General features: G+C 41.8%; 1 protein-coding gene across 3 annotated transcripts in view; it reads right to left on the reverse strand.

The window, feature by feature from the left end:
* Positions 1–1,358: 1,358 nt before the first annotated feature.
* The window catches only part of YTHDC1 (YTH domain containing 1), a 45,606-nt gene continuing 33,154 nt past the window's right edge, over positions 1,359–13,810 (reverse strand). For all 3 annotated transcript variants that reach the window (XM_044303691.1, XM_044303708.1, XM_044303700.1), the window contains 7 exons: positions 13,365–13,531; positions 9,535–9,617; positions 6,905–6,941; positions 6,787–6,826; positions 6,508–6,570; positions 3,607–3,741; positions 1,359–2,440 (listed from right to left, as the gene is read on the reverse strand). In XM_044303691.1, coding sequence (XP_044159626.1) covers positions 2,228–2,440; positions 3,607–3,741; positions 6,508–6,570; positions 6,787–6,826; positions 6,905–6,941; positions 9,535–9,617; positions 13,365–13,531 — 738 coding nt within the window. In that variant the 3' untranslated portion in view covers positions 1,359–2,227. The remainder of the gene's footprint in view (positions 2,441–3,606; positions 3,742–6,507; positions 6,571–6,786; positions 6,827–6,904; positions 6,942–9,534; positions 9,618–13,364; positions 13,532–13,810) is intronic.

The raw sequence follows: 13,810 nt of genomic DNA on the forward strand, positions 1-13,810 counted from the left end.
ACATAGACATAAGAATAGATGCTTCAGAATTGTTATTACATGGGGAATGCATGTAGCTATTAACACCGGCATGTCAGGAGTGGTGAAAGGTCCTCTAATACTTTGAATATGTTATCTTTCCCTATATAACGACAACTGTTTGACACATATGACTTAGGCTACATTCACATGAACATATTTTGTTAGTGTCCGTTCCTTTTTTTCTTTGCGGATAGGATGCGGACCCATTCATTTCAATGGGTCCGCAAAAAATGTGGACAGCACACCATGTACCATCTGCATCTGTATGTACGTTTCGTAGCCCTGCAAAAAAGATACATGTCCTATACTTGCCCACTTTGCAGACAAGTAATGGCATTGTTACAATGGACCCGGAAAAAAAATAAAAAAAATAAATAAATAATGCCATACAAACGTGATTTTTTTTTTCGGATCCGCAAAACACATATGGTCGTGTGAATCTAGCCTAAAGGAGACATTTATCAACCCCATAAAACTGGCATAAAAAAGTCACGGTTTGGTGGTGTGCATGCTTGCACAAAATTGTGACTTTAGAGCAACACTTTTCCAAAAAGTGGATGGAGCAAGCAGTGGGATGGTGTGGGGGCAGCCATAGCCAACCCAGCACATTATAATCTACGCCAAGAGATTTGCGTAAATTATACCAGAAAGAACGTTTGCTAGCATAGATTTTTGCTTTGGTGCATGGACCTGCACTGCGGTGCCACAATTATTAAAGCCCCATTCACACTTACAGGGTAACCCTGATATCTTTTGGATTTTACCAAGAGTAGCTGTATGTGTGAATACAAATATGCGAATTATATGTCCCAGACTTTTTCTCCCCAGTGTCCTATAACCAAATCAAGACTTAGTGGGTGTCCAATTCCTGCTGGTCAGCCGCGGCCTCCTCGCAGCTTACTGTAGGCCAGTGACTTCACATTCATCAGTCACATGGCTTAGGCGCAGATAAGTCACATTCAATTGAATGGGGCTGAGTTGCGATACCAAGCCGCTCTTCAATGGACGGCCCTGTGCTTGGTAAGCTGCAAGGAGGCCACAGTGCTCACTGGAGCACCAAGACCGCTTTAAAAAGCTGATTAGCTGAGGCACTGGGAGTCAGACCTCCACCAGATACTGACAACCTATCCTTAGGTCTTCAGTATAAAACACTCGGAAAACCCCTTTGCAAAGTATGATAAACCATTACAAACAGTAGCGCTACAAGTAAGTTTATGCTGTGTTGCTGGCACATAAGTCTGAATGTTTGGAGTAACCAAATTTTGGAAATCTGCTTTGATTGCAATTCCTGACATGAACACATTCACATAGTATTTCCACAGTGGTTTTATTATAAAAAAAAAAAAAAAAAAAAAAAAAAAAAATTTAAAAAAAATTATGGTATAAGACTACACAAAAGATACATTGCAGCAGAAAACATTAGCTGAATAGTTGCTATCAAAATGGCTTAAGAAACCACTGCAGAAACAAATTAAGTTACATATAATCAATTTAATACAAAATAACGTAAGCTAACAGTCATACTAGCTAGCACACAAGGTTATGTTCTCTCCCTGTTAAGAGTCTGAAACTCAGTCAGACTTCTGAGGTGGAGCGCTAAGCAAAAAGTGAAGAATTTACATACTTTAAACACAAATGTTCAAAAATATTGCTTTCATCATTGCCAAGTTGGATGGAGTGGGAAACTAGGAAGTCATTTACAACATGGTCATACAGAAATTCTAACCTTCAAAAAAATTGCATACTCAATAGCAGCACTCTTTTTTCACAGAATAAACTGTAGCTACATGTAGAGGAGAGAAGGGAAAGAGAAGGGAAAAAAAAAAAAAAAAAAAAACAACAACAACCACTGATGGCAGCTCTTCAGACTGGGGACTGAATAGGCGCCCACTTTCGTGCATATTTTACTGCCCATTGAGCAACCCTGGGATCAAATAGATTAGAAAGTAATGTAATCTTTCATATGGTTAGAACAATTACATGTCATAGGCTCATTTACAACGTATCAAAAGTGCCCAATTTCAGCCATTTTAACAGTTCTCCAGTTATTACAGTATGTGCACAAGAGGATCAGAACATAAGCATGTAATTTTAACTCTTAAATAGACTGCATGAACAGAAAGGTTGCTTTTTTGTAAACACATGAAGAACAAGTAGAATCTAAAGCAAACATCCATGTGCACATAAACCAATGCTGGCCCATGATTTATCTTCTGTATCTCCCTCGATCTCCTCTGTCTCGGTCACGTAATCTTTCCCGGTCCCGATCCCTGTCACGGTCACGACCTCTATCACGCCTGTTGTCTCTTGGTCGCTCTCTTTCACGCTCTCTCTCCCTCTCTCTAGGGCGGCTTCTTCTCCCGCTGACGACAGCTTGTGTACGTCTAAGGAAGTCATCCACTCTCATATCGTAGTCATGCTAGAGGAAAAAAAGTTCAGGAATAATGTATGTTGTGTATTACATTTTCAAAGAAACCACACAGAAAAACAAACAAAACCTACACCGAGTGAAAAGTCATAGCATAATGTAATTAATCTAAAAATATATTAACCAATTCAGTCAGGTACATGAATTCATAAGAAACTTTTCCACTGCCTGGAATAGGATTGCAACAGGTATCAAATTATTGATACTTTTGTACCCAGATTGATTCGATAGCGGGATACTGCGCAGCCTAGCATCAGAGAACACGGCGCATGCTGCTCTCCACGCGCTCCATGTTCTCCTCAGCAGCACAGTGGAGAAAGAGAGAGTCTTTCCCTACTCGCTGTGCCGTGACCGCCAATGACAGAGAGGGAAAGAGAAGGGGCTGTATTATAGTCATAGGTGGTGGCAGCTTCTGATAGGAGCACCAGCAGTGAAATTGCGGGCACCTGATCAGTTACCATGGCAGCCAGGACGCTACTGAAGACTTGGCTGCCATGGTAAGCTCCCTGCTGTTGTGTGCATGAAGCCCAGGGCGAGTGTTAAAAATATCTCCTATGCTGTGAACGCCGTAAGAGAAAAATAAAAACCACGCAATTCGCTTTATTTTTTGTCACCTTGCCTGGACTTCCTCAGTGTACATGCACGGAAAAATAACTTTTTACCATGCAATAATCTCCAATAATAAAATAAAAAAATATTTAAATAAAAATTAAGATCTCAGATTGGCCAACCCCTTGAAATACGGTTTTCCTGTTCGGTCTAGCAGTTCTGAGATGACTACAGGCATGCTCAGTGGTGATCTTCCTCCTCTAAAAATGTATTACTGGGCATGTGCAGCACATTTTCAGGCATTGTAACTAAGGGCCTTCGAGTACAAGAAAAAACAGGAGATGCGAGAACCACTAGAACATCCTGCTCCATTATTTTTGATAAATAGGAGCCTTAGATTAATAAAACATCAAATACATTTCTGATTAACATTTTTAAATTCCTATGAAATATGGTAAATATGATGCTATTTAAAAACACAATTTGTCCTGCTGGAAACTCAAGCGATTGGGGGGGGGGAGAAAAAAAATAAAAAAATAAAGTTTGGTTAAGGGGCTAAAGAAAACAGAACGTGGACAGATAAGCAATACATATAAATAGTAACTTACAACCCGTTTATCCCGGTAACGTGTGTCATGCTGAACTGGATGGTGACCTGAGAACTGTGGATGCGCTTGAGGAGGGGGAGCATGATGCTGATAATATGGATGATGTGGAGGCTGTTCCATTGCAGGATATGGAGGCTGAGAGGAGAAAGATGAGTGGAAAGTATTGCATGTGACAAATCCTGGATACATACACAGAAAAAGTTTATCTATAAAGATTTAATTTGTTTAAGTAACATGGGGAAAATAATTCTGCGATAAAATGTCATTCCATAAGTAACTAAGGCTAGGTCTATTCACAGTTTGAACATAATCCTGTTCAGGGGATTCTATAGTAGAATGTGGTTGTATAACAAATTCACAGAAATACCACCATTCTAAAATATAACCTTTAATATCATTATATAAAAGTCAATACACCCTCAAATACAAAAATGAAATGATGATAAATAAGAAAATCAAAATCTAGGTCTGGTAGTGATACCCTTCTGAGGCTGTTGTATGAGAGTTAGAGTAGGTTAGTGGGGCCTATAGGGATAGATGTCCCTGACTCTGGCCCTGATGTAGAAGTTCCTACCTAGATACGGAATAGCCGCCTTGATAAGGGCGATCCCGTTTCTCGTGCCTCCTAGTGACCCTGGAACGACCCTAGCAAGGGAGGATGATCAGAGAATATAAATTCCCTGATAGGAGACCTGTACTAAAGTAAAAAAAATAAATAGAACAATATAAGTACCCAGAATTAGTGACAGTGAATATCCTAGTGAATATCAAAATAGTAGAAAAATAGATTAGTAAAGATGTTCAATACCGTCCCACGGTATATTCTCTGATCATCCTCCCTTGCTAGGGTCCTTCCAGGGTCACTAGGAGGCACGAGAAACTGGATCACCCTTATCAGGGCGGCTATTCCGTATCTAGGTAGGAACTTCTACATCAGGGCCAGAGTCAGGGACATCTATCCCTATAGGCCCCACTAACCTACTCTAACCTTCATACAACAGCCTCAGAAGGGTATTACTACCAGACCTAGATTTTGATTTTCTCTTATTTATCATCATTTCATTTTTGTATTTATGAGGGTTTATTGACTTATATAATATTAAAGGTTATATTTTAGAATGGTGGTATTTTTTAAGGCTAGGTCTACACAACGACCTTTGTCATGCGACATAATGATAGTCTATGGTGTCACACTGCGACTGTTGCAAAAAATCAATTCGAGATGGAATGGATTTTTCTGCGACTGTCACGTTGCAGTCTCAGCATGTCGCATTACGACACCATAGACTACCATTATAAAATTTGTCATGCGACAAATGTTGCAGTGTAGTTGTGCACATGTCGTCGTGTAGACCTAGCCTAAGGCTTTAGCAGGTATGTAAAATAACCATTATTTGTATACGTAAAGCACGTCTTTCCATGATATAGGGCCATGGTAAATAAACTGTGGGGGCACATTTATTAAGACTGGCTTTTTAGATGCCGGTCTTAATAAAGCTCTGCACTGGAGGTGGATCTGCCGCAGTTATGTAGAGAAGCCGGCCACGGTTTCTAAATGTAACACAGCTTCCGAGCTGTCTTACATGTAGACCACTTTCTAAACCTAAAACAGGTGCAGAAAATGGTAAATTAGAAGGCATGCCAGTCCATCCCTTTTCCTGCCCGCACCTTGTCCACTTTTTGAACCTGGTGTGAGAGGGAAAAAGTCGCAGATTGTGGCACAAAGGACCTCGGTCACAATCTGAGCCAGAAATATGCCTAATTTATGCCTCTTTCACACTTGCGTTGTCCGGATCCGGCGTGTACTCCACTTGCCGGAATTACACGCCGGATCTGGAAAAACGCAAGTGTACTGAAAGCATTTGAAGACGGATCAGTCTTCAAAATGCTTTCAGTGTTACTATTGCACCCAGGACGCTATTAAAGTCCTGGTTGCCATAGTAGGAGCGGTATACTTGTCATCCGTGCAGCTCCCGGGGCGCTCTAGAATGATGTCAGAGCGCCCCATGCGCATGGATGACGTGCCATGCGATCACGTCATCCATGCGCCCGGACGTCACTCTGGAGCGCCCCGGGAGCCGCACGGACGGCAAGTATGCTGCTCCCCACTACACTTTACCATGGCTGCCAGGACTTTAGCGTCCCGGCAGCCATGGTAACCACTCTAAAAAAGCTAAACGTCGTATCCGGCAATGCGCCGAAACGACGTTTAGCTTAAGGCCGGATCCGGATCAATGCCTTTCAATAGGCATTCATTCCGGATTCGGCCTTGCGGCAAGTCTTCAGTTTTTTTGGCCGAAGCAAAAAGCGCAGCATGCTGCGGTATTTTCTCCGGCCAAAAAAACGTTCCGTTCCGGAACTGAAGACATCCTGATGCATCCTGAACGGATTTCACTCCATTCAGAATGCATTAGGATAAAACTGATCAGGATTCTTCCGGCATAGAGCCCCGACGACGGAACTCTATGCCGGAAGACAATAACGCAGGTGTGAAAGAGCCCTTAGGTATATTTCTGTTTCCTAAATGACCCAGTGTTTTTATTATTATAAATTTTTCAGGGACAGATGTGGTACTCCAAATTAAAACTGGCTTGCTGGGTTCTGGATATTGATGACCGATCCTTAGGATAGCTCATCAATATTAGATTGTGGGTGCCAGGTGTTGGACCCTCACCACTGATCAGCTGTTCTGTACAGGTGCAGCACTAATACAAAAAAGGACAGAGCCAGAAGCAGAAACGTTCATCTACTATGTGTGGTTTGCCAGGTTACTGCAGCTCAGTTCCCATTCAAGTGAATAGAAGCTACGCTGCAGTAATCCAGCACTGTGACTAGACAGTGGACACAGCTTTCTGCTCTGGATTAGACTTTAAATGTAATAAGACAGAATACAATACAAACCATTCCCTGCCATGGTGGAGGTGGACCCATGTTATGGAACTCTCTCACATAGTCGTTGTACGACTGGGGGAGGGAAAAAAAAAAATAAAGAATAAAATTAGTTTAAAAAAAAAAAATTATATATATATATATATATATATATATATATATATATATATATATATATATATATATATATATATATATACTTTCCACCAAATGTGTTACAATCTAACAAAACCAAGCCTTTTTGTGTGCTGACCATTGTTTGGTTCGTTTTTCACACAAATTTATACTCACTCCATTTAAAAACACATCTCTGCGAACGCCTGTAAATCTTCTGCAGAAAGAGAAATAAGAATCAGACTGGCTGTATGCGTTTCATTGTGAAAAATGAAGTGGAAAAAAAAAAAATTACCTGTCCACTTCTTGGAAGCGAGGATCCTTGACAAACCCTGTGTACACAGAAATGTATAGTGTTACCTATGTACATACACTACACGTTACCGCTCCATAATTCAGACCAGTAATATAATAAAACTTACAGCAATTCAGAAATGTTTGAAGGAATTCACTGAGTCTTAATGTTAAAGAGAACGTGTCAGATCATCTGACGTGTTCGTTTTAGTTAAAATAATTCTGGATCATCTTTTTCTTAGATCTCTACCATTGTACCTTTCTTCTGTTAGTCCTTCTAGATGACTATGAATTCACAATCAGTTTGAGGGGGTGTCCCTACATCAGTTTGACACTATCCAATCAGTGCAAACAATATTAGACGCCAGGTACACACCTCTCCGACAGGGGGAAAAGGTCAACACCCAGTTAAATGTTTAGGAGGAATAACAGAGGATCAAGACTACACAGACTTATACACAGAATTCTGAATAGTCTATTCTTATAAGTTTTTTCACTGGAACTGATGGACGGGCTTTAGCGCTGCCCTAGTCAGTAAAACAGCTAGGGAAGCGCTAAAGCCAGCCCATCAGAGCCGGTGACGTCATCGAACACACTGCTAGGTGGAAGCTTCCGCCTGGCAGTGTGTTATGATAAACAAAACAGCCCGATCTAGCGCAGGGCAAGGGAGCGCATCAGAGCACGAGATTGGGGGGCTGCCTGGGTGAAAATAAGGGTATGTCCGGATTCAGCTCTAAACCCAGACAACCCCTTTAATTGTATTGGAGTCCACTGCAAGGTACTAAACTGACTGACCACTATATTTCTATACATGAGGAGCAGGAAAATTCCTGAATATGCACAATGTACTCCTTAGCAGACTCCCAGCACCCTCCCCATCAGCTGTATGAAGGGGCTGTGGAGCTGGGGTCAGCGATGTCAGGTCTGTCAGTCACAAGGAGTTTCTGCAGTCCGGTCTAATACAAGTGAATGGGATTGAGCTGCAATTATAAAGCGCAACCACTGTCTTTTAGACTGATTTATACCCAGAACAAGGTTGAACAATTATATGGGCATAAATCCGCTTAGAAGAGTTCCACATAGGGCTGCCAGGGAACGAGCCTTCACACAGCGAATCTGATTGATTTTTCACAGCATTGCTTTCAGCAGCTGCTACACAGCATATACTATAGGAGCTGTAGAAGTCAAACTGCACAAACAATAAAAAAAAATAATAACTAGTACAGAAATGTTTATTAGCCAAATACAACTCAATCAGTAATGTAAAACAAAAATGACATTACATTATAAAACACTCAGAATGATGTAAAATAAGAAGTAGCAATAGTCTTCTTACCCCAATGCATCTGGTCTGGGTGACCCACAACAGAAGTCACATGTCCTTGTCAAGAGAGACCAGGAAGTAAAGACCGTGCTGGGACGCGGCAAGCGGTAGAATGGGAGCAGTAAAGTATTACATCTTTTATTATTTTGCACCCCAATAAGATAATGGAAGCAAAAAAACCAAAGAAGGTTGCATAAACTAATACAAAAATGTATATTTATTTGTGCAGTGGGACTAATTAGGCTCTTCTCCAGATATATCCCAATACACAGCTAGACAAACCTTTGGAGTCAGATAGCAAACATCTAGAAATCTGCTGTTGGTGTCTAAAGGGCCTTTTACATGGGCCGATGTTCAGATAAATGAACAATCATATCAGTCAAATCGATTGGCTTCAGAGCAGAGAGCATGCACAAAGCAGAGATTCTGCCCTCGATTGGCTAATTGAAGCCATGGTAGAGGCAGGAAACTGTCAGGGCCGAGGTAAATGTCCAGTCCTGTCAATTTCGCATTGGGTGGGTCTTCACCTGCGGGGATAGTTTTATCAGCGGCTCATATATCTTTTATAACAGCATAAGGCACTGCTTTTTGGCAGCACATCTGGCCATGTAAAAATAGAGCATTATAGTGCAGTGGTGACCTCAGGATAGGTCAGATTGCATGTCCTCTACTTTGTAGCAGCAGTGCAATATGATTCCATCTGTCCATCCTATTCACTTGAATAGAAGAAGCTGTAATTACACTGCACTGTTACTACAAAGTAGAAGGCGTGCAGGCAAACACTGAAGAGAATGCACCTTCATAGAGCAGATCAGTTTAGGTGCCAGGAGTTAGTCCCTCTCCAATCAGACACCGATTACCTATCCTGAATATAGGTCATTAATATCATTAAATCGCACAACCCTTTAATGATCGTTCATCCTCCTATAATATCACGACTGCCAAATGTAAATCTGCAGATCGACGCTCATTACAGGCAGAAAAGCCCCTTTTTGATGATACCTTTGATGCTTATATAGCAATAATATATAAATCAGGAAGCGCCGCTGTAAAACGAGCAAATGCTGGAATGCCAGCGGTTGAAGGGCGATCCCTCAAGCCCAAAATACAAAAAAAATAAAGTAACTGTGGGACTTCCGTGAATGTGTGCTTATTCACCCGGTATCATGCAACGTTTCAGTCCTCTCAAGCAGTCGCACTGAGAGGACTGAAACGTCGCATGATACCGGGTGAATAAACGCACGCACATTCACGGAAGTGCCGCAGAGTTTCTTTATTTTTTTGCTTATATAGCAAGAGATATTAACCTGGTCGCTGGTGAAACTCTTGGGGGTAGTCAATTCTTGGTTTCTTTCTGTTGCTATGAATATCATAATCTTCTGGCCGACGCCTATATAAATTAAATGTAAGAATTAAACAGAAAACTAGATTAAATTTTATAGTACATACCTGGGAAAAGCCAGCCTGAAGTAACCTCAAGGCCAAAAAAACAAAACCAAAGCCTGATATGGTAGGTTTAAAACAAAGGCTATAGCAGATAACCACTGCGCTTCATGCTCACACCCTGCAATCACATCCATAAACTTACCCAACAGTAGAAGCAGAACATTTCATTTGTAAAGCTGCTCACATATATAAAAAACATAACAGGTATAATATATAGTACCCAACATCAATGTGGATAGGATTTGAAAAGAACATACGAACATTTCCATGTCATCTGGCTCTCTATTCTTTGAACAGCAGGAACTTATACAATTTAGGCTGCTTTCACACTAGCGTTCGCTGGTCCGCTCGTGAGCTCCGTTTGAAGGAGCTCACGAGCGGACCCGAACGCAGCCGTCCAGCCCTGATGCAGTCTGAATGGAGGCGGATCCGCTCAGACTGCATCAGTCTGGCGGCGTTCAGCCTCCGCTCCGCTCAGCAGGCGGACACCTGAACGCTGCTTGCAGCGTTCGGGTGTCCGCCTGGCCGTGCGGAGGCGTGCGGATCCGTCCAGACTTTCAATGTAAGTCAATGGGGACGGATCCGTTTGAAGATGCCACAATATGGCTCAATCTTCAAGCGGATCCGTCCCCCATTGACTTTACATTGAAAGTCTGGACGGATCCGTACTAGGCTATTTTCACACTAAGCTGTTCTATGCTAAAAAATAATGCAGACGGATCCGTTCTGAACGGAGCCTCCGTCTGCATTATTATGAGCGGATCCGTTCAGAACGGATCCGCCCGAACGCTAGTGTGAAAGTAGCCTTATGTGGGTATACAAACATATGGGGTCCTTTATGAAACTGGTGCAAAGTAGAACTGGCTTAGTTGCCCATAGCAACCAGATTCCTTCTTTGTTTTGGACAGCTGCTTTGGAAAATGAAAGGTGGACTCTGGTCGCTATGGGCAACTAAGCCAGTTCTAATTTACACCAGTTTGATAAATGACCTCAATAATGCTTCATACCTAGACTAAACATGTGGGCCTGCAGCTGCTCCTTGCCCTGGTTGATAGAGGAAGTTTTACTTATTGCCTTTGTGTGTCCTTAAAGGAGTTGTCTGACTTGGGAACAGCAATTTTCATAAAATAAAAGAATACATTTTCACCCATTTCAACAACCACCACTTCCAGCTCAGCTGATCCTATCCTACCCTGCAGCCAATTACTGGTCTCTGCAGTCTAGTGTCATACGTTGTCGAAGCCAGTGAATGGCTGCAGCGGTGTCTAGCGCATTTGGGCAAGTCATTGACGCAAAGGCAGGAGGATCAGAACATCAGTTCTTGGATCAGAATGGGCAAATTAAATTCTTGTTATTTTAAGACAATTTAAGGCCTCCTGCACACGAACGTGTATGCCCCGTGGTCGTGCTGGGGACCGCAATGCACTAACACTGTCCATGGGGCAGCTGCAGCGGATCGCGGACCCATACACTTTAATCGGTCCACGTTCTGGCCGTTACGCAAAAAAGATAGGACACTATCTTTTTGAGGTACATACGGGACGAAACCCCACCGTAGTGCTCCCGTAGGTTTCCGTTCCGCATCTCCAGATTTGCGGACCCATTAAAGTGAATGGGTCCGCATGCGTGATGCGGAATGGCCACTGAACGGCGCTCGTGCATTGCGGATCCGCAATACGGCAACGGGAAGCACACGTTCACGTGCAGGATGCCTAAGGCTCAGGAGAGCCGACGGGTCATCTTGTAGTGAATACTTGGGCCTACCTTACCTTAAAATGCTGCCACAATACTAAAGCAGCCTGCCAGACTCCAATGAAGAAAATGATCTATGATTCACTAATATCAATGCACTGCAGCACATACGGACATAATTCTGGGAGAATACTAACAAAATTGTAAACTAATAAGTCCTTTAGGCTTCCAGCTGTGATGTATGCCAAGATTGGCAGGAATGTAACTTTTGAATGAGAAACTTTAAAATCGAACACATACTACACTATCCTAACCACACTAAATTGTTCAGTATATGTGTACGGTATATTTCCTTGTAGCCGACTAAACGGTTTCAGAATTACTCTATCCTCCCAAATTAGCAGTTTTCGACTCTTGATATATTCTAATGAAAACTCAGTTCAAAAGAGATTAGAAAAAAAATAATAAATACACAAACAATTCACAGCTGAAAACTTCCTGAAGGAGCTGAAATAAGTGACCATGAACAATTCCAACTCCCTACTAAATTGCTGGGTGAAGCGTTATATTCTGAGCAAGAAGCACAGCAGTTGCACATAAAGAAAAATAAAAAATAAAAGCTGGTGTAAAGAGGGAACATACCGCATTCTTGTAGAGTGCATTTATGACCGGTATAAAATATAGCAACAGTTCATACAGAAGTCCACTAAGGATTTTAAGCCGCACATATACAAGGCGGACCTGAGAAGGTGTAGTGGTGCTGTTACAATACATTTTGCAGTCCATTGCAAAACTGAAGTAAAAAAAATAAAAACATCACATGTGTGCACTTTAGTGTAATGGTAACCTCAGCTTACAACTTCTTTGTACTCAGTCCATATAAAGCAAAAACGGGGGGGGAAAAAAAAGTAAAAGAAATGAAACAGGGGCTGTCAGGTTTCCTTCTACCTAATCGGTGGTGTCCTTTTAGAGTGAAAGAAAATGGGGAAGTGGCGCTGGCTCTCTACCTACCACCGTATTACCCACAGTAAAACAACACATCCAGTCTTTAGAAGAAACCTGTTAGCTTTATGCAATTAGCCTACAATAGGGGTAGAGTGATTTGGCTGAAGGGCTTTTTAAGCATCAGTTCTTTGAAAGCCTTCTCCAATTCTGACACCACGTTACCCCTTTTTTTCCTGGTACAGGCCGTTAAGTTCATAAGGAAGTGAGAAATAACCGTGACGATCCACTAAACATTTATAGTCCACAGGTACTGCCAGCATCTGGACACAGCAACAGCCACCCTTTCTGGTTTGTTGCCGGGTCTCCAAGTGCAACTTGCTCCCCTTTCCACAGAACCTAAACCGGTTTCAGCTCAGCAAGATGTATTCACTGTGGGATTATTTATAGACCACATTTTGCAATCTGCTTCTAAAAAACATCATGGTGAAGCCATATGGAAATAGTCCCAAGGCTCCTCTTGAAAACAAAGCATTTTTTTTTTATTTTTTTTAACGCGTTATCTCCCCATAGGGAGGTGGCATCTTCTGCAACACCAAATTTGATCCATTATAAAAGTCCCATATCTGATTGGGGAAATCCTTGGTTATACCTGAAAGAAAGGCTTTTAACAAGAAATTAACATACTTTCTTTTGATAAGTATACTTAATTCCTCACTCTTGACTCTGCCTAAGCATTCAGTAAGGTCGCTGCTTTGTTTGCTCTGCATTTTAAAGATCTAGTCTATTCTAGTCTACAATATCTGCTCTCCATGCCTTAGTGATGACCGCCCCTGCAAGATCTTGACAATCGTAATGCAACATGAGGTTTGGGGAAGAATGGGTGGGTCAGGAGCAATGGAACCAAAATGAAATCCTCAATAAAGCCACAAACTCTTCCATGCAGCTTGATGTGAGGATTTTTGCTCTTCATCAGTGGCACCGAAATGTGTGCTGTGTTGTCCGTCATGTTACTCCAGCACAAGTGCCTATTATCAGTCCAAAGAACGTTTCTAACCTTCCCACTTCTCGTGTTGCTTCTCTGCGTGAGGGACGACCTCGTGATCGGGGCTGAGAATTCATTCTTCTCTTGTGCCTCATTTTGTGAATGACTTGATACAAGTCAATGCTTTCATCCGTTGGAAACAAAAGGCAGAGCTGGTTTCCACATTCTGGTTCAATTTCCTGCAGACAAATTATTACCAAATTAAAATAAAAAGTGAACTTTACCCTCTAAATGGGCACAAGAAAATGCAGATGCAATAACAGTAGTATACATATTTTGCGGCTCCGCAACATAAATATGGTTGTATGCATAAAGCTTAATTAAGGGTTTTTTGTTCGTTTTTTTCCTGGAATATATGCTTTTTGGATTTGGTCTGAAAACCTTTTGGAACAAAAAACCCTTAATTAAGCTTTATGCATACAACCATATTTATGTTGCGGATCCGCAAAATATGCATA

The sequence above is a fragment of the Bufo gargarizans genome, chromosome 1 (genome assembly GCF_014858855.1).
Source record: "Bufo gargarizans isolate SCDJY-AF-19 chromosome 1, ASM1485885v1, whole genome shotgun sequence".
Classification (NCBI taxonomy): domain Eukaryota; kingdom Metazoa; phylum Chordata; class Amphibia; order Anura; family Bufonidae; genus Bufo; species Bufo gargarizans.